The following is a 21,220-nucleotide window of genomic DNA, read 5'->3' as shown; positions in this document are numbered from 1 at the left end:
GGCAAATTAATATGGTAGTAAACTTTCAGCGTACGTTTAGCCTATTAGTGGAGTTTTTCCATGGTCTCCGTTCCCTACTGTGTGAAGGTTAGGTCTATACAGCAGTATAAAAGAGGCTTTCATTTAGATTTAATGTGGAGAATTTTTATCATAATACCTTGAATATATGTAATCTTTAAGTCATTATCATTGGAAATCTGTGAAATATAGTCAACCTTTGATTCTCTAAATGTGGATTATCCTAATTACCTCATCCCATTTCCAGCAGACTTCCTTTTGGAATTCACCTTTCTCTGGGCTGTTTACCTGCTACCTGACTATATTATAAATCAAACAAAACATATGAGGTCAGTAAATCTAGTCCTTAAGAGAGAAGCCAATTTTTTCCCAAGGCTAATGCCTTGTTTTGTTCATACATCCACTAATCAGGTATTTAAAACATTAAAAAAAATTTTTTTGATTACTTAAGATTCATGTTCAGTCAATACAGAATTGTAAAAAGTAAAAAAGGTAGAAATCCTCTCACCCATATATTACTCCCCACCCTGCCCCAATCCTACTCCCTTTTTACAAGAAAGTCATCAGTTTAGTGTATATCTTATCCAAATCTCTTTCTGTATCTATGCATAGATTTATATTTATATGTAGATATATATGGTTTTGTCTTACTAACGTAACTGAACTACATGCCATGTATTTATTGTTCAGTAACTTTTTTCCTCTACTCCTGCCCATCAACTTAACTGTGCTTTGGGGATTTTGTGTATTTCCAGTTATTTGGAGCATAGTCAAATAATCAAGGAGAAAGCATTTAGAAGCCTCAAAGCTGACAATAAAAATGTCACCCTTATCATCCAAACTCATTTTATTTAGAGGGATATACTTTAGTACTTATTTATTCATATTTTAGACACAGTGCTAACAAGTTCTATATGGCTTCCTGGCCTGTAATAAATTATAAGGGAGAAGGCAAAGCAGATAACAAGGAAAAACAGCTGATGAAACTATAAAAAACAAAATTTCAAAAATCATTTACTTGGAGCATTTACTGTAGAGACAAACTGTTAATCCCTAATTTGCACCATAGGGACAAATAGTTACCAGTCATTATTTTTCCTTCCTCTCCTCAGTTTGTGATTATTTTCTGTGGAATTCATGTTTGATTACTGGCTTTCTGATGTTAAGACTATCTGTTTCTCTTTATATGTGTATCACTCTAATTTTTAGTTGTGATCTGGTTAAGAAATGTAAAGAGCATACTTTTTAGGTTTTGAATACAAACTTGATTGAGAAGTGAGACATTCTTATTTGGTTCACAATTGTGGACATCTGGAGCATTCCCCTATTTTTTCCCCAGTCTGATTTTTCAGATGCGTGGCCTGTTTCCACAGATAAATGCTATTACAAGGGCACAACTTTATTTATCAACCAGCTGTTGTGGTATAGTTAGAGCAAGCTTAATAAAGAAAAGCTTATGGGTAGAATATCTTAAGGCTTTGCCTTTCACACATGAGAGGAAATTGTGTGGTAACAGGATGAAGTTAATTTGGGCCCTTCTTTAAATGTCCTGAGGACCGTTTTTGCTTTTATTAGTCAAGAAGTAAAGCAGTACTTTTTCCCCAACAATTACTTACGTAGTTATACAAAATAGTAAGTATTTTAACTGGTTATTTGATAGAGAATTGGGAAATAGCATCATTAAAATATTATTTAATTTGCCATTAGCTTTTTAAAATACGTGGTTTCCCTAACATCACATGTGGAGGCATGAATGCATATTGTATGTAGAACAGATAATATGCCTGCCTCCAGACACAGACTCATTTGCATTTTTAAGAGATGTGGTTGTCCTAACCCCCTGTTCTTTCCCAAGATAAATGTGGATTCTCCTTTTTCTCATTTTGATGTTTCTTGCAAAGATTCCCCCCCCCCCCCCCCCCGGTCTCTCTTTTTTAAACAAGAATTCATCTATAAGAAAAATGTTAGGGACTTTTGTTTTGGATAGTTTGCTTTTAGTGTTAACCTTTATTTGTATTGCACTTATTGCCTGTACCCTTTTGGGCAGGATCTCTTCAGGTGTTTTTCTATTAAATACGACTTTATTAATTTTTAAAAATTAAATATAACTTTAGTACTATGGTTACTATCCTTTCTTACAAGGAAATCCCATGTGTTTAAAAAATCTGTGTTTGAGTGTTTGTTTCACATCCAGCATATGCCTGTGCTTTGGGGATCGCAGTGTGTGGGTTTATGATTATGGATGTTTATTTTTAACAGTTAAATACTGTTTATACTGCATTCCTTAGTATTTTAAACAGTATGGTCTTCCAGTAATATCTGTAAAGAGAGAGGGATTTTGGTGGTTTGGATGTGAGAAAAATTCTATCCATTTTAGAAGTAAGGGTATAATCAGAAATTTTACTTAAGAATACCTTTTTGGGGGTGCCTGGGTGGCCCAGTCAGTTAAGTATCCGACTCTTGGTTTCAGCTTAAGTCATGATCTCACAGTTTTGTGGGTTCGAGCCCTGCATCCGGCTCTGTGCTGGCAGTGCACAGAGGATTCTTTCTCTTGGGATTCTCTCTCTCCCTCTCTCTCTGCCCCTCCCCTGCTCACCCTATCTCTGTCTCTCTTAAAAAAAAAAACAAACAAACTTCAAAAACTTAAAAAAAAACAACAACAAAAAACCCTTTTGGAATGATGTCCCTGGTACTACGATATACGGTTTAGTAGTCTGTAAGTTTTTAGGGAGAAAAGTGGACTAAAACATTTTTCATAGTTTTAGAGAGTTTAGAGCCAAGATTTTCTAACCAGAAAATTCACTTGATTCAAATTTTCTTTTTGACTTCATGATTTAAATTAGAAAACATTTTTTTTTTAAATCGAAGCATAGTTGACACACAATGTTACATTAGTTTTAGGGGTACATCATAATGGTGCAAGACCTCTGTAAGTATGACTCGAATTTTTATTATAGTGTAAATTCTATATTCTAGGTTATTTGGGGTTTTCAGACTCTTCTGGTGGTAGGTAGATTTATATTTACATATTTTTAATTTCTTTCTGTGTTGCCATGAGAAAAGGCTTGATTTCTGTTACAAGTTAACATCCACTTTTGTTTTCTTGAATGTTTTTATTTGTTTTTGAGAGAGAGAATGTGAGGACTAGATCGGGAGGGTCAGAGAGAGAGGGAGATACAGAATCTGAAGTAGGCTCCAGGCTCTGAGCTGTCAGCACAGAGCCCGATGTGGGGCTCAAACTTACGAACCGTGAGATGGTGACCTGAGCTGAAGTTGGACGCTTAACTGACTGATCCACCCAGGTGCCCCTTGTTGTTGTTGTTTTTGTTTTTAAATAAATGTTCAGGTGGTCTGTAACAGAAACCATCTTTTGGTAAATGAAGTGCTCAGTTTTGAGGTTCTCTTCTGGTTAATTGATGTGAATTCCACCATGTCTTTATAGATATACTTGAGGGGAGGATGGAGCATTGTTGTGCATGGTGTGTGTCTGTCTTATCAAAGACAGCATGTCTTTTTGTGTTGGTTTTTTAAAGGTTTATCTATTTTTGTGAGCAGGGGGAGGGGCAGAGGGAGAGAGAGAGAGGGACAGAGGATGCTGACAGCAGCGAGCCCAGTGCAGGCCTCACAAACTCACAAACTGTGAGATCATGACCTGAGCCAAAGCTGAATGCTCAGCTGACTGAGCCACCCAGGCACTCCTGAATTTTATTTATTTATTTTTTGTAAGATTGGCAAAGGTAGAGAATTTAATCACTGGAGAAAGCACCAACTTAATTCTACATAACTACCCTTACCATTGTTTTCCATGCTTTTTGTGATTACCTCCATAACTGTTCCTCCTTCCTGCTTTTCTTTCTTTTGCCTTTAGCTGAAGGTGGTATTTCAGTTGGTGGCTTAGGTTACCTACCTAGGACAGTTAATAATTTTCCCTGGGTACCTCTCATGTACACATGGGATATACACGTCAACAAACTTCTTATAAAATAAATAAATAAGTAAGTAAGTAATAGAGATTGGCATAGGAAGTACAAAAATATCACTTGTGTAAACCCAAGACAAATGATACAGAGGTAGGCCCATCTGGATTATTGAATGGATTTTACTGTCCATTTCTTACACTTGTGGCCATGGTGTTCAGATGTTTCCCATCAATGACTGCATAGACAGCTGAACCAATCAAGGGATTTCAGGAAGCTAAAAAACCAGTTAAAACACTCATCTACTACAGCTCTGGATGTCGACTTAAGATTTTGGTTTCTTAAAACTGGCCAAATATGAGAGTTACCATTAACTGTGTAAAGTAAAAGGGGGAAAAAAAATTGCTCAGTTTTCTTTCTGAACAAGAACTGGTTTTGCTTCTCTCTAAACTTTTGCGTTTTCTGAAACTTGAGAAAAACCATTTGCCTAGCACAGCTGTTAACTTCCTACAACTGAAATGCTTTCCATTCCCTTTAAATAAGCCCTTCTGAAGCAGAATGTAGGTCACATGTATCATCCAGCCCAAAAAAGTTTGCTGAGACTCCTCCTATCATTTGCTCTGGGGTCCGGAATCTGCACATTCCAGGCAGAGCTCCAGCGGGGTCCGATTTAGTTACCACGTTGGGATTGGTTAGGCTGCCTGCTCTTTTCTCCACCCCTAAACTTTCACTGGGAGAAAGCTCTTGAGCCTGAGATAAAATGGAAGCGCTGTCACCAGGCTTCTGAGTGCAGCTGGCATCATGGGTGTGCTCTAGAGCAACTTCTGTTTGCTCTGAGCCCCCTGCCCTGCCTCCCCTTTCACCATGTTTCCTCTGGCAAGATTTTAAGTACAGCAATTCAAGAAGATTTCTCCTCCTAAACTACATTATTCTGAAGTGTATTGCCTCTTGATTGCTGGAAAAGAATCTTAAGTTCATTTCAAAAATAACTTATGAACAAACTCATTAAAAGTGATGAAAGGAGCATTGAAATTGATTAGCACTAATCTTTCACTGTGCCAAAGTGTGCAGTGTTTTTCAGAGGAAACCATACCAGATCTGGTGAGTGTGCCATGCCAGTGGGCAGAATTGAACGTCCCTCATCTCCCTCTTTCCCTAGGGACAGTAGTCATGAATGCCGAGTGTGCGGGGTCACAGAAGTGGGTCTTTCTGCATATGCAAAGCACATTTCTAGCCAGTTGCACAAAGATAACGTTGATGCCCAGGAGAGAGAAGATGATGGAAAGGGAGAAGAAGAGGAAGAAGATTATTTTGACAAGGAACTCGTTCAGTTAATAAAACAAAGGAAAGAACAAAGTCGGTGAGTAATTATTTTGATTTTTAAAAAGTCTGTCTGAAACAGTGTGGTAGAGAATACATTTTCCATTTCCGTACTTTTCATCTAGTAACTTTCAAACTTATTTTAATTGCAGAGGTTAGCTTGAGGTTACTGTCTTATGCATGAAATGTCAGTGGAATCCTCTCTTGAACTACTGTACTATCTGCTTACAGAAAAAACAAACTCAGTATTATCCCTCCATAAAAGTTAGCTATAGGTGCTACATATCTGAAATTTTTACTGTGTTGATAACCATGTTTAAAACTGGCTTTATTCCAGTTTTTTTTGAACACCAGTGAATGGTTTTATTTGATACCCAGAATGTCTAGTGGAAAGGTATTAGTGTATAAGCTTCCTTCATATATATTGCATTTCTTATTCTAGCCGTCAGTAAAAAAATGTTTTGCCCCATGTGAATTAACATGGTGCTTCTACCAAATGTGATTTATTCTTCATTATTTAGCGTTTCAGTAAGTATTCACTGAATACATTTGTATCTTAAGTTTGACAATGTCAGGATCATTTGAGCAGTATAAGTTTTCTAGCTGTACTACATAATTTTATACCTGCATCTATGATTCGGGTATTAGGCTTTTGTATTTTTACATTACTGAGTTGTGGCCTAAAGAGTTCAAGCAGAAATTTTCAGATATGAGTAAGAGAGAGAACCATTTAAGAGGTTGGGTGATTTTTCAAGTCCTAGAATATAATGAGAAACGTTATACGTTCTAATATAAAATTTTAAAGATTCTTTCTGAGTACTAGTTATACCAGGTATGCAGTCTGTATTCAGTTAGTGGTTTAGTATAAAAAGGAAGTAGTCTTTACTACTTGTAGTATATGCTACAAGTGTTTTGAACAAGTCCTTGAAGGAGACTTGTCTCCTTTCTTAGTCTTAAAATGTCAGTAGCACCTGGTTCTTAAACCCGTTTTGCTGCTTAGTCCTTCAAATGACATTGTTACTACTTTCGGTATAGCTGTAGTTTATTCTTGTTTTAGGGTGTTGAAGCCTCTAGGAGGCTAACTTTTATTTTTTTCTTACGAATTTGTGCCATTATTAGCTTATCTGTGTAAATGATTAAACATTAAGTCAGAAGGTAAAAGAGCTTCTCAGTAAATTAGACATTCACATTGTAGTTAATATTCTTTGAATATTCTGATATGCTTCTTTGGTGATGTATTTATAGTATCTATTATTTCTTCACATTTTTTTCTCTTTTCCTTCATGAGATTTTTAATTTAGATTGTTTTTTCTGGGCTATGGATTTAGCTGCATCCCACTGTCCCCGCGATCTAGCCAATTCACACTGATCTAGGAATTCTATTCTGTGACAGATTTGTTGCCCAGTTCTGGATCCCATTAGTGTAGCCAAGTCCGTAATCTCCTTGGATGTCAAAAGTATATAGTGCTTAGAAACAAAAGATAAAAGCAATTTGGCCAATGGCGTTAAAAAAAAAAAAATCCTGCACATGTATGTAATAACACTTGTCACTTGGCGACTTAGGGTCTCCTGTTTAGAAATGGTTGTAATTCATAATGAAAGTGGATGTTTGCACTTTCAAGTAAATTAACTTTGAATTCCATCTTGTGAAAAAGGAAGAAATTCCAATTTGTGCCCAAAATCTGAGAGACATTAGAAGTTTTTAGAACCAGTTAGAGTCATTACGGAGTTGAAGTCAAGTTAAGAGGAGGGAGCCCAATAGCAGAAACTTAGTTTGGGGATTTTCAGTTCATCAAGGGCTAGCAGTTAAGAGTGTAGACTCTAGCGTCAGTCTGCCCAACAAATCTCTCCTGTACCACTTACTGGCTTTCTAACTCTAGGCATGTTACTCTACCTCTCTAATGCTCTGTTTCTTCATCCAAAAAGTAGGAATAAGAGGAATAATTGCTTCAGAGCTGTGAAAACTAAATGAGATAATCTACATAAAGTGCTTAAAATGCCTGACAGTAGGCGCTCGATAAGTTTTAGCTAGCATTATTCGATTTTTCGAGCACCTACCACATGTGTTAAGCACTATGCCAGGCATACCACAGGCAGTTTATAGAGGGAAGTGGTTTTACACCTATTCCTGTGATGTTTACTTAAGCCTATTCACATTTCTGTGGGCTCCTTGTCTAACACGAATAGTTCAAACAGCTGTAGCTTTATAAAAACCTCTAGCTCATGAAGCTCCTTATAGCACTGATTGTGGGTACTGCTTATTTGGTATGTGCTATTTTACTCCTGTTTGTGACCTTATTTTCTCAGCTAGGTTGTAAGTCTTTCAGGAACAGGAACTATACATAAAAGTTTTCTTTCACAACTAACAGTCATTGAATATGTGCTGGATAAAGTGTTTATTAATGAAAGTGATAATGCAAAGTGAAATCTTAGAATTTAAAATAGGTTAAGAAACTGGTTTTTTCAGAAGAATCTATGGCTGGAAAAATCCGCAGTATTAAGAGCAGTGGAACTTAGGTTGTATTAACTATGATAACTAGCCAGAGCTACAAGATACAATTATGCTTATTTTCAAAAAGCTACATAATGTGAAAATAATAATTGGATGATGGGGACAAAAGTCCCAGAACATGCTAAGAAAAGCAGGAGCAGGAAAAGGAGGATAGTATAAATGTGTCAGATTTTTAATATTTCTGGAGTGATAGCAGAAATGGCATATCGTTTAATATCTGCATCCATAAACTGTGAAATATAAGTTTAGCAATATCATTTAAAGACGGGAAACAGCCACTACTAGAAATAAAAATAGACTATGTTCTAAGTAGCCGAGGAGATAGGTAGAGGAAAGTTTGATGGGTTATGCCTTTTAAGGAAGCATGATAATTACTTTAAATCACTAATGGAGAACTGTTTTTCTTCCAGACAAGATGAACCTTCCAACAGCAGCCAAGAAATAAACTCTGATGACAGGCGACCCCAATGGAGACGAGAAGACCGAATCCCTTACCAAGACAGAGAGAGCTACAGTCAGCCAACATGGCATCATCGCGGACCTCCTCAGCGAGACTGGAAGTGGGAGAAAGATGGCTTTAATAATAGTAGGAAAAACAACTTTCCACATTCTTTGAGGAATAATGGTGGACCAAGAGGATGTTCCGGGTGGCATAAGGGTGTTGCAGGAGGCTCCACGACTTGGTTTCACAACCATAGTAATTCTGGAGGTGGTTGGCATGCAAATAGTGGAACGGTAGATTGGAATCATAGTGGTACAGGAAGGAATTCCAGTTGGCATTCTGAAGGAACAGGTGGCTTTTCCAGTTGGCATATGAACAGCAGTAACGGAAACTGGAAATCCAGTGTACGTAGTACAAATAGTTGGAATTACAGTGGCCCTGGAGACAAATTTCAGCCAGGCAGAAACAGAAACTCTAACTGTCAGATGGAAGACTTACCTATGCTGTGGAACAAGAAATCTAAGTCTAACAAATACAGTCAGGATAGATACAGTTGGCAGCGGCAAGAAAGCGACAAAGTTGGTGCGGCTGCCACATACAGAGGGCCTTCTGAAGGATTTACAAGCGATACATTTCCTTCAGAAGGCTTACTTGACTTCAATTTTGAGCAGCTAGAAAGCAAAACTACTAAACAAACAGATATCATAGCTTCCAAAACTGGTGGGAAGAACAGCAGTGTAGCAAGGGAAAAGCTCCGCCGCTGGACTCCTTACCCTTCCCAGAAGACTCTGGATTTACAATCCGCAATGAAAGAAGGCGCTGGAAACAAGGCAGAAATGATAGATAAGCCTTTCTTTGGCTTTAGCTTGACAACCACAGGAGCAGCAGAGCCCCAGAATGATGGAAAAAGTAACTCCCCGACGCTGAAAACACAAAAAGAAACACATACTGGATTGGTTAGTCACAAAGCCCCTTCTGACTGCACTGCTCCCTATGAGGCGGTGAGAGAGTGCCCCGTCACAGAGAAACACGAACAAGAGCTTAACTTAAGTAAGATGCCATCATTGAAATCTGCACTCCTTCCAATTCCAGTCACTAAATCAGTTCCCCAGAACCCAGATTTAAAGAATCCCTCAAAAAACACCAAAACAAATTCCTTTTTTCCTGGAGAACACTCAAATCCCTTGAACAAACCCACTGTGGCAGACAGTCATGGGTCTTACATAACCAAATTGCAAAGTTCATGTCCTCGTGTTTTAAAAGGGAATAAAAGTACATTTGGCACTCAGGTGGAACCTGATAAAAATGTAAGTGATACTTTACAAAAAGCCAAAGAGGTGCTACAGTGTCATGAATCAGTGCAAAATCCACTCCTTTGCACTTCTAAAAGGACCAGGAACTATGCAAAAGCAAGTAGGAATGTAGAAGAGTCTGAAAAAGGATCTTTGAAGATAGAGTTCCAGGTACGCACATTAGAAGATGAAAGTGATGGGGAGCTATCTGACACAGAAAAGCATGGAACAAAAATTGGAGCCCTGGGTTCTGCACCTACAGAAATTTTATCCTGCAGCACTCACATCACTGATGAGAAAGACGGTGATGAGCAAAACCTGAAAACATGTAGAAAACTATCCACTAACGCATGTAATTCAACAGTTCATCAGAAAGAACCTGAGTTACAAATGACATCTGCAGCCAGTCCACACTCTGGCTTACTGCTAGACTTGAAAACTTCTCTAGAAGATGCACAGGTTGATGACCCTGTTAAATCTCATGTGTCTTATGCAACAGAAGGTTTCGAGAGTGCTAGCTTGGATGCAGAACTTCAAAAAAACGATATCGGTCCGTCCTCAGGCCCTCTTCTGCCTGACCTCAGTAAGCTTGGCTTTCCTGCCTCTCTCCAGAGAGATCTAACCAGGCACATCAGTTTAAAGAGCAAAACTGGAGTACACCTTCCTGAGCCAAACCTCAATAGTGCTCGCCGCATACGCAATATCAGTGGTCATCGAAAGGGTGAGACGGAGAAGGAGTCTGGGCTCAAGCCAACCCTTCGGCAGATTCTAAATGCATCCCGGAGAAATGTCAACTGGGAACAGGTCATCCAACAAGTAACCAAGAAAAAGCAAGAGCTAGGCAAAGGCTTGCCCAGGTGTGTGCTTCTTTTTAGTGTCCATTTCTCTCTCTTTTTTTAAACTTAACCCTTTGCCCCTGGCCAAGAGAATTCTATTTGTTGTATTTAATTAAATGCTTGCAAAAAATACATGTTGTAGATGTCTGGTTTAAATATTAAATAGTGACTGCTACTCTATAACAACGCAATAAAGTGTTTCCTAACAGGGAATTCAGGTTGCAAGGAAGCACATCAACCTCTAAGAAATGAAATGAGATGGGGACGTGGAAAAAAATTATCAGAAGTCCATCACTTTAGTTATAGAGGCCAGAAAGTAACAGCATAAAAAAGTATATCAGTAGATTTGTATCTATCTCTAGATCTTAATGACTGGTACAGTTTTTAAGTGTAATTGTTCTTACGACCTTTTACTCAGAATCTACGAATAGTTACCCTTCTGTCTTTATTCCGGGCACTATATTCGTGATCACAAAATACTTTCTCTTAAGTACTTGTGTGATATTTTGGCTGTTCATCTTATGCTGAGATGCTAAACTTTTCTGAATGGTAGAGCAGCATTCAGTGTAGGTTTGCTACTTGAAAATCAACCTGCTGTGTTATATAGCCCTTCAAGCTTTAAATTTTATCCGTGATGAAATAGCGTATTTATTGTGCACTCTTTTCCATAACTTGAGTATTGAGATTATAAAGTTCTTATCCTTAGCCCTGTGCCTGTCATTTGTTGAATGCTCAGTAAATATTTTTGTTTGTGTTTGGTTTGTGTGCTGTTAAAAATTATTATGGTTGGTTTAGAAAAGCTCCATGCTAATAAAGCTCTCAATTTTTACTTCTTCAAATGTATTCTCATAACTGTGTACAAATCTGTAATTTAGTACTTGTTATATTACAATACTTACACTAAGGTTATTTATGTCTGGGACACTTATTAGACTGTGAGCTTTTTGAGGGCAGAAACCATCTTATTTATATTTGTACTCTCAGTGCTTAACAGAGTTTGGCACTTAAGTGATACCCTCTCTTCCTTAATCATGTCTGATTTATGTTTTTTTTTCTTTTTTTTCTTCAGGTTTGGCATAGAAATGGTGCCTCTAGTTCAAAATGAACAAGAGGTCTTGGATTTGGATGAGGAGCCTGATCTGTCTAGTCTCGAAGGATTCCATTGGGAAGGTGTTTCCCTTTCTCCTGGGTTGGCAAGGAAGCGAAGCCTTTCTGAGAGCAGTGTGATCATGGACAGGGCTCCTTCTGTGTATAGCTTCTTCAGTGAGGAAGGTACAGGCAAAGAAAATGAGCCCCAGCAGATTTTTTCACCTAGTAACGCACTGAGGGCTGCACAGAGTCAGACAACAACCATGGGCCTTAAGCAGGAAGTGACCCCTCTGGCTCTCTCCCTAAGAACAGGTGAAAGGGCTGAAAATGTTGCTACTCAAAGGCGACATAGTGTGCAATTATCCTCTGACCGTTCGATACCTTTGATGCATTTGGCAAAAGACCTGAACAGCCAGGAGAGTTCTACGCCACCTTCAGAGAATCAGAATACCCAGGAGAGTAATGGAGAAGGAAACTCTTTATCATCAAATGCATCCTCAGCCCTTGCAATCTCCAGTTTGGCAGATGCAGCCACAGACAGTAGCTGTACTTCTGGTGCCGAACAAAACGACGGCCAGAGTGTTAGAAAGAAACGAAGAGCTACTGGAGTGAGTATGATTGCCCCTGCTTATTGTTGGACCCTTCATGTGCTGACCTGACTGTTTTAAGAAAGATATAACTTTAATTTTTTCTGGGTATCTGGGTTGTGTTTTTCCCTACTCTGGAATAGATTTGTGAGGCTTTTACTCTTCCTTTCATATTCTTAACCTACTGGTTCCTTTCACTGAGTGATTCTACTAAGTTAGATGTCAGTGAATATGAATGTACAGTACTAGGAAAATATGAAGTCATCTCTAAAACTAGTCTCCAAGGCAATGATTCTTTGTATCACCTGACTGAGGAGTAAGCCACGTCTTCATCTGTAACTATATCTATCTTCATGATGCATTCTGTACTGGCCCTGAAGAAAGGCACTCTAATGTTGCATTTGTAGGCCATGAATGCTTGTTAGACCGAGACAATTGGGCTTAACACTAGGGTAGTTTTAATACGATGAGAGTGCATCTGTGTGAACATGGTCTTACAAATATTTTTGGTCTCTGTTACTCAGTGTTTTGTACCTCAGTTACCCAGCCTGGCCCTTTCAGAATCCATCTTCCACTGAAACCACTTCTCTTCTGGCATCTATGTCACTAACACTGCTTAACCCTTTCAGGAACCCTTTCTGAAAAGAAAGAGTTGCTGGCAGTGATGTAGTCTGGAATGTGGCACTCTGAGAAAATGGACTGTTTGCTTTAATACTGAGGCACTATAGCAGAGTACTTAAGGGCTTGGCTTGTAGACCTGAATTCAAATTCCAACTTTGCCCCTTTGAGTTAGACACTGTAGTGGATATTCTTGGACGAAAGTTTGTCCTATAACAAAGCTAATATCTGGGCGCTTGTCTGATAGACTGTTTAGCTTTTTGTTGTAAAAATTTTGTTGTGAAGATTTTCTAGTAAAGTAGAAACTATGTCACTGTGAAATCATATATGTGCATTACTGGCTTGGTCCATACCTCTAACTATGCCATACTTTACCAAAGTGAAATGCTTGCCTAAGCCCCAGGGATTCACCACCTCTAGGATGCTAGGAAGGTACTGTACCTTAGATTCTGTTCTGGGTTTTTTTGTTTGTTTTTGTTTTGTTTTAAATCAAATACATTCAACTAATATTTGAGTTCATAATGTGTGTATGAGATTCCTACTATCTTGTTAGAGATGGTAATAATGTAGAACAGTCTTAGAATTGATTCACTTTTTTTATTTCTTGGAGAATAGCTTTTCCACATTTAATATTACTCAGTTTTCTTTATCTTCTCAGGATGGATCTTCTCCTGAACTCCCAAGTCTTGAGAGAAAAAACAAAAGAAGGAAGATTAAAGGAAAGAAAGGTACAGTGCAAAATATTTTGTCAGAAACAAATTGTTTTTATAGCATTTCAACTTTTTCACAACTTGACAAAGTATAGCTTGGGGATATCAAATACTGTTCACCCACTTAGTATTATTTTTTGGCATTTTTGTTATCTTGCTTCAGGATGTAGAAAAGGTTGATTTTCTCCCATATCCAGTTGCAGCTATAGAAGAAACGTTTGATGCCACATAGACCCATAGCTAACATTAATGTATATCTTGGACAAATTGAGTTCAGTATGAAGTCAGAAAGTCCCATTTGGGCCTTTTCAGTGATGAAGAGGAATATAGGCCATTTGCTAAGAATTTTGTGTCTCTTGATTATTTATCGCCATTTTTCTCAGTTTACATTTTTGAGGCATCTTTGTTGCTTCTCTTACTTGAGTTGAGACAAGTTATTGGAATGGCTCCCTCACTGATAGGATTCTCTTATTCTTGCTTTCCACTGATTCTGAACCCTTTCAAATAAGAGGGCTGGTATGGGAAGTGATTGGATGAGCCTTGGATGGTTGGATGTTATGGGTAAGTTGGGGGTAAAGGATGACCCCAATTTCTGGCTAAGGCGTCTTTGGGGATGGTGATATCGTTTATTAGAGCTAGAAAACTGCATGAGAGGAGCAGGTTGACGGTAGAGGAAGATGATGAGTTCCCTTTTGGGGGCCTTGAATTAAAGGATCTTAGAGACACCTAAGTAAAATCAAGGTGGTAGTTGGATGTGTGGGTCTGGAGTTTTAGGAAGAGGTCTTGACATACTGAAAGGGAAAGAGACCTAAAGATGACAGATACGCACACGTGGTAGGACATTTTATTTAAAATCACTTAAATGTACACTTCAAAGCTGTTTTTTCTTTAGGAAGATTTCTCTCATAAAGAGAACTATTTTATGTTAACTAAGAGACTAGAAAAATATGCTTTGGGAAGAGAGTGCAAGCAGTTCACATCTGGGACCCAGTCTAAGCATCCTTGAACCTATGACATACCTCCATCTCACCAATTCTCACTTTTGGTTTAGCTCTGATATCAGGCTTGACCACATGATTTGTGAGATTTGATGAGTCTGCAGTGACCTATTGGAGAGGAAAAACAAAGGCTTATCTTAGAGAACTGAGGTAGTTCCACCTTCTGAGGGCTGTATTATTCAGAAGTCTGCAGTATTAAACTGAGCCTTATGGTTTCTTTTGGCAGAACGTTCTCAGGTTGACCAGCTGCTGAGTATTTCTTTAAGGGAGGAAGAACTAAGCAAATCATTGCAGTGCATGGATAACAACCTTCTGCAAGCCCGTACAGCTCTTCAGACAGCTTATGTTGAAGTTCAGAGGCTACTTATGCTCAAGCAGCAGGTAACAGCGGATGGAACATTTAATGAGAATAGATTATCTCTAAAGTTGGATTTCACAGTGCTTAACAGATTACTTTATTTTTAGATAACTATGGAGATGAGTGCACTGCGGACCCATAGAATACAGATTCTGCAGGGATTACAAGGTATTCGGAGAGAATCTGATGGATTGGATCCTCTGTAGCTTATTATTTCTTTGTTATCTATGCAGGGGAATTAAAGTAGTCGTGAAAAGGTCAAATGTTTTCCTCTCCTGTCTCCTTGTTTTCATCCTTCTGTAGAAAGGCCTGTGAGGCTGTGCTCCCTGAAAATGCTTAGCAACAGAGGCAGTATGTTACAGGAAGAGCCTTGTGTTAGGAATCAAAAGACCTGGGTTCAAATCTTGGCTCTTCCATTAGTAACTATGTGACTTGGGATAAATCACTTAAAATTTGAAAAATTGGAATACTAACACCTGTTCTACCCGTGTGCTTGTTGGTTGTATGGATTTTATTTCATACATTTCAAAGAATGAGGGACTTTAAAGTTCTCCTGTAATCTTGAGAAATACAAACTGGCTCAGAAATGAGTGGCTTTTCAGAAAATATTTTTGCATTTGTATGTGCGTATGTTTCCCATTCTAGAAACATATGAACCTTCTGAGCGCCCTGACCAGGTTCCTTATAGCCTTTCGCGAGAACAAAGGAACAGTAGATCTCAAACATCTGCTGATGCCACGCTGCTGCCTACTCCCTTTTTCCCAGTATTTCTGGAGCCTCCATCTTCCCATGTGTCTCCATCATCCACCGGAGTCCCTCTCCAAGTAACCACATCTCCTACTTTCCAAGCCCATGGCAGTGTTCCTGCTCCAGACTCCTCAGTTCAGATTAAACAAGAACCCATGTCTCCTGAGCAAGACGAGAATGTGAACGCTGTGTCACAAGGCTCTGCTGGCAATGTGTCCAAGGAATTACCGCAAGTTAATAGTATGTAAACTTTTCTCTGGGTTAAGGGCAACCCCAGCAGAAGGTGTAGGGCAGTTTTAGGTCAGTGATGTAAAGTCATACCTGCCCATTAAAACTAAAGTTTTTACAATTAATTGTTCTTAATGTTTCCTCCATTTAGGAGGATTGTTTAAATATCAGTAACTTGTCCTCAGTTTTCTCTAATCTAGGATTACTAAATTGACTTTGTATTAACACCTAAAATGTTCCATTGTGAGGATTGATGCTGCTTGTTTTTTTGTGAGAGAAATGGAGTTGAAGTTGTCCAGTCAATTTTCTAGATAAGATATGTCCTCTGAATTTCTCAGCACTTACCTTTCTTTGTCGTTAAAGTGCAAGGTAGGATTAATATAAGCCTAAGAGGCAGGTGGCCATGATAAAAGGCAGTGGACACAGGTTTAGGATCATCATTAGGAACTTGAGTGGTTTTGAGAAATGGCCAAGGTTTTTACTCTTTGCATAAAATAACACTCACTTATTTACCATTGGAGAAGGACTTCTAAGCTATTTTAAACCTTATCTGAAGTTTGTGTAACCACGATTGTGCTATACTGAAAACTGAGTAAAAATAAACTGCCATTGTGTGACCTGAGCAAAAACAAAAAGTCTGAAGAGTTACCCTAGATTTTGCTACCTGTTGCAGTACTAATCTAGATATCTTTCTAGCTCAAATGTATATTATCTTTCGTCTTGAATTTTGTTGCTTTTGTGTGAATAGTATTTGGTATTTTTTTAAAAACTGGTAAATAAGTATTATAGTGACTTCTTAAGCTAGTATTTAAAAAAAGGTTTTTGTTTTTTTTTTTTTAATTTTTTTTCAACATTTTTTTTAATTTATTTTTGGGACAGAGAGAGACAGAGCATGAACGGGGGAGGGGCAGAGAGAGAGGGAGACACAGAATCGGAAACAGGCTCCAGGCTCCGAGCCATCAGCCCAGAGCCTGACGCGGGGCTCGAACTCACGGACCGCGAGATCGTGACCTGGCTGAAGTCGGACGCTTAACCGACTGCGCCACCCAGGCGCCCCATAAAAAAAGGTTTTTTTTAATGTTTATTTTTGAGAAAGAGAAAGAGAGCAAGCGGGGGAGGGGCAGAGAGAGAGAGGGAGACACAGAATCTGAAGCAGGCTCCAAGCTCTGAGCTGTCAGCACAGAGCCTGACCAGCCACGGGATCCATGACCTGAGCCAAAGTCAGATGCTCAACCAACTGAGCCACCTAGGTGCCCCTTAAGTTAATATTTTTAAAAATTGATTTTTATTAGATTTTTTTCTCTGCAAAATAATTCATGTTCACAGTAAAAAATTGGGAAGCGATTAAAATGTAGATATGTTGTTTTGTTATATATTATTTCAGTCTTTCTTCAATCGTAATTGTTTGTGTATTTGCACATAGAGTTTATAGAAAGGCAAAATCATAGTCTGTTATAACCTGGCTTTTTTCCACTTAATAGATAATGATCATTTTCCTGTGTCATAAAAGTAATTGTGTAAAATATTTTAATTTTACTACTTGAATAATACTTGAGAAATTGTGTAATCTGGGTAGATAGTAATTTATACAATCTCCTTTGAGTATTTAGTTTTTATCCTTTTTTCTTTAATATTGCATAGAACACTACATTGTATATGTCTTTGAGTATGTCTTTGATTATTTCATCAATCTGAATTCCTTGACATGAAATAACTATGTCAAAGAAAATAGACTTTGTTAAGTCAACTGACTTTTTAACTACTCTTATGTAAACAAACTGGGTGATGTCTCAGGTAAAGTGGCATAGTGAAAACATCTAAGACATAAAGGTGAAAGCACTTCAGCTGAGTAGATATTTCAGTGTGTACCAAGAATAAAACATCATGTTAAACATGGGGACATTTCAAACAAGAAAGAAAGAAAAGAGATGGCTAGGAGTCCCTGCCCATAAGGAGCTTTTGTAGGGTATAAGACATGTTATTTGTGAGATTTAATTCAAGGCAAAGAGAAATTTCTGCAGGCTATGGGAAGCCAAGGGATGAGAAAACAGTTTTAACAGTCATAGTCTTGTTAGCATATGTCAAAAGGTTGTTTTTCAGTAGAGATTCGATCAGTGGTAAATAATGGCAGTTTATGATGATAAATCGCAGATACAAAAGAAGATGCAATATTTTTTTCTTCTTATTTCAGGAGAGAACAGTGACAGTTATCCAGTTTATCCAGTTATCCCTGCAGCATTATCTTTATCAGAGCTAACAGAAAGTTTCCATGAGCCTAGCCAAGAACTGAAGTTTTCCACGGAACAAGGAAATACCAGAAACAGAGATAATACTGCCTCTTCCCAACCAACTGGTCTTCCAAGCCTGAATAAAGAAGATGAGCCAATCAAAGGCAACAGTGGGTCTGAGGCCTGTACCAGTTCTTTTCCAAGATTGTCCTTTGCTTCCGAAACCCCCTTAGAGAAAGAGCCCCACTCTCCAGCTGACCAGCCCGAGCAGCAGGCAGAGTCTACTCTGACATCAGCCGAAACTCGGGGCAACAAGAAAAAGAAGAAACTTAGGAAGAAGAAAACTCTTCGGGCTGCTCATGTTCCTGAGAACAGTGACACCGAACAGGATGTATTTACTGCTAAACCTGTAAGGAAAGTAAAGACTGGAAAGTCAACCAAAGGGGGGAAAGTAACGACCTCCACCTGGGAAGACAGCAGGACTGGCCCAGAACAAGAGAGTGTCAGAGATGAGCCAGAGAGTGACTCATCTCTGGAAGTCCTAGAAATTCCTAATCCGCAGTTGGAAGTGGTGGCCATTGATTCTTCTGAATCCGGAGAAGAGAAACCAGACAGTCCATCTAAAAAGGATATTTGGAACTCCACAGAGCAAAATTCATTAGAAACTTCTCGTTCTGGTTGTGATGAAGTTAGCTCTACCAGTGAGATTGGCACTCGTTATAAAGATGGTATCCCTGTAAGGTAAGGATGTTGTGCTGGTCCAGTCAGAACAACTTTCGCCATTATTCTTTTCTTAAACAATAGAACTTTTGGTTATGAATCAATTTTTTTTTTTTTTAATTTTTTAATGTTTTATTTATTTTTGAGACAGAGAGAGACAGAGCATGAACGGGGGAGGGGCAGAGAGAGAGGGAGACACAGAATCTGAAGCAGCCTCCAGGCTCTGAGCTGTCAGCACAGAGCCCGACGCGGGGCTCGAACTCACGGACCGTGAGATCATGACCTGAGCTGAAGTTGGATGCTTAACCGACTGAGCCACCCAGGCGCCCCTATGAATCAATTTTTAAATGAATCAAATGTATAGAAAATCGGTAGAGATTATGGGTGTAGAAAAATCAAACCTTGGCAGTGGAGATTTTCTGCTTTCTCATTTGTGTTGTAAATATATACTAATGTTTCCTTTCATATAGAAATTTCAAATGGAAAAACTGATCTCTTTTGTCACTGCTGCGTGCCCAGTGTTTAGAACAATCCTTGAGTCAGGAAAATTTAAGTTATTGCTTGTCTTATTCACATCCGCTAAAAAGACTTTTGCTATTCTTTTGTAGTGTGGCAGAAACTCAGACTGTGATCTCCTCCATAAAAGGATCAAAGAACTCTTCAGGTATTTGGTTATTCAGTTTTATTTAAATTAGCCACAGAAAAAAAAGCTTTATAAATATTAGAGCCAGGGTTTAAATCTTATTAAGTATGCCTATAGATTAGGATAGGGTTGGGGGATTGTCACCAAGAATATTGTTTTGATCAGCAATTATGGTGTCCTGTAAATCCTGCCTTTTTATTTTCTTATTCCCATCTCTCCTATCTGTTCAACTAATGAGTTTTCAATGGCTCATGGGGCTTTTGCTTTGAGAAGGAATTGCTTGAAGAATAATGCCTTGTTCAACAAAATAACTGGCAGCAGAAGAGAGGATGTGGGGAGAGATTTGGTACTTCCAGGTATCACTCAAAAAATGAGTATCTGTCTTTTTTCCTCAGTGAGAGGCTTTCTCTCCCAGAGTCTCTTATTATGAAATCTTCATAACGAAGATCATTAATGGAAAATGTGGGGTTTTGCTAGAGGAAACAGGTTTTAAGGAGAATCCAAGGACCACTATATTATGTAATGGTTTTAATTTTTGAGTATCTTTTCAGACAAAAGCTGATACATCTCTGAAACACATTCTTGATTTCCAGAAATATCTTCAGAGCCAGGAGATGATGATGAGCCCACAGAAGGGAGCTTTGAGGGGCACCAAGCCGCAGTGAATGCAATTCAGATATTTGGGAATTTACTATACACCTGTTCGGCAGATAAAACTGTTCGAGTTTATAACCTGGTGGTGAGTTGATATATCAATTTGAATGTTTTTTGGTTTTTTGCAGGTTTTAGGAACTCTGATTCACACTCTCTTAAACAATAGGGGTATCTGTTTGTTGTCCAGAGATGTGTAGACTAACTGTAGATAAAGTTGATACAGTGGCTCAGCAGGGTCCCTGGGGACTTAGCTTCTTTTTGTCTGTCCACACTGCTTTCTCTGGTATCACCTGTTCCTAACGCTAGTTCTCCTCCTGCTCATAGACTGATGTCAGATGCCGCTGGGGTTTCTTTTTTCTCCCGTTACCAAAAGGGTCCTGTGCTTTACTCTGAACAACCACTTGGCAAAGGGAGATGAGATAACAGAAGGCTGGGCCAGTCAGGTCCTGGTCCTGGAGGTGGTGATGAGGTCAGTCGGATCGCTGCGACATAATAGAGAGGATAGAATGAAAATACTGGGGAGGTACTAGAGGAGGCATTTTTCCTCACAGTTGATTAATTGTCCCAAGTGATTAAGGAGAGCAACAGTGTTCTAGGACCCATCACTGATAATCTGATGCTCGTTACTCTCCGTTTTCATAGAATGAACTCTTGAGTTTTGAATTTGGTATACATCAGATTAATTTTATCAACAATGATCTTTAAGAAACTTTAAGAGCACTATGTTGTCTGAATAAATACCATGAAAGTATTTGAAATTACTGAAGTCCTTGAAAGTCCAAAGGTTAGATGATGGACCATGAAAATGTGTCCTAGGCAACAGGTGTCTAGGTTCCAATAGCCTAGTGATGTGAAGGGGCAAGAAGGATGTCTGAAGGAAGGAAGCAGTGGTGCCAGGAAGTATGAGTGTAAGATTTGGGAGATTGACTCTAACTCTAAATTGCAAGATAAATGTATGTGTGTGTGTGTGTGTGTGTGTGTGTGTGTGTTTTAAGTAGATCTGAATATGTGCACAAAGATAATATCTAGGATGTTCCTGTGTGAAACCACCCCTGGTGGCCCCACTAGGGGCCTGACACATCTCTGAATGTTGTGGAACATTCTCTCACAAGTTACCAAGGAAATGAAGGAACTCATTTGGGAAATTAGCTACAGTTTGGATTTGTCAGATCTTTGGCCCCTATGTTGGAGAGCCTTGCTCCAGGCATTAAAATTCTGATCTATCTTACAGCAAACTGCCTTAAGAATTTTGGGTAGGGCTCAGCTAACAGAGTTGTGGGTACTTAGTCCGTGTGACTGCTGG

At 38.7% G+C, this 21,220-nt stretch overlaps 1 protein-coding gene across 5 annotated transcripts in view; it reads left to right on the top strand.

Annotated features, from left to right (window-relative positions):
* Positions 1–21,220, top strand: part of ZNF106 (zinc finger protein 106) — a 59,872-nt gene that overhangs the window by 24,333 nt on the left and 14,319 nt on the right. The window contains exons 4-13 of one of the 5 annotated variants that reach the window (XM_049613436.1): positions 5,095–5,295; positions 8,178–10,358; positions 11,407–12,034; positions 13,290–13,359; positions 14,566–14,720; positions 14,805–14,865; positions 15,547–15,684; positions 17,864–18,641; positions 19,229–19,284; positions 19,857–20,002. In XM_049613436.1, the coding sequence (XP_049469393.1) occupies positions 5,095–5,295; positions 8,178–10,358; positions 11,407–12,034; positions 13,290–13,359; positions 14,566–14,720; positions 14,805–14,865; positions 15,547–15,684; positions 17,864–18,641; positions 19,229–19,284; positions 19,857–20,002 (4,414 nt within the window). Of the gene's footprint in view, positions 1–5,094; positions 5,296–8,177; positions 10,359–11,406; positions 12,035–13,289; positions 13,360–14,565; positions 14,721–14,804; positions 14,866–15,342; positions 15,685–17,863; positions 18,642–19,228; positions 19,285–19,856; positions 20,003–21,220 lie in introns of all 5 variants that reach the window. The other 4 variants (XM_049613435.1, XM_049613434.1, XM_049613437.1 and 1 more) reach the window with 4 other exon arrangements.

Source organism: Panthera uncia (assembly GCF_023721935.1).
Source record: "Panthera uncia isolate 11264 chromosome B3 unlocalized genomic scaffold, Puncia_PCG_1.0 HiC_scaffold_1, whole genome shotgun sequence".
NCBI classification, from domain to species: domain Eukaryota; kingdom Metazoa; phylum Chordata; class Mammalia; order Carnivora; family Felidae; genus Panthera; species Panthera uncia.
The sequence above is the reverse complement of the archived record's forward strand: the minus strand, read 5'-3'. Positions and strand labels throughout refer to the sequence as shown.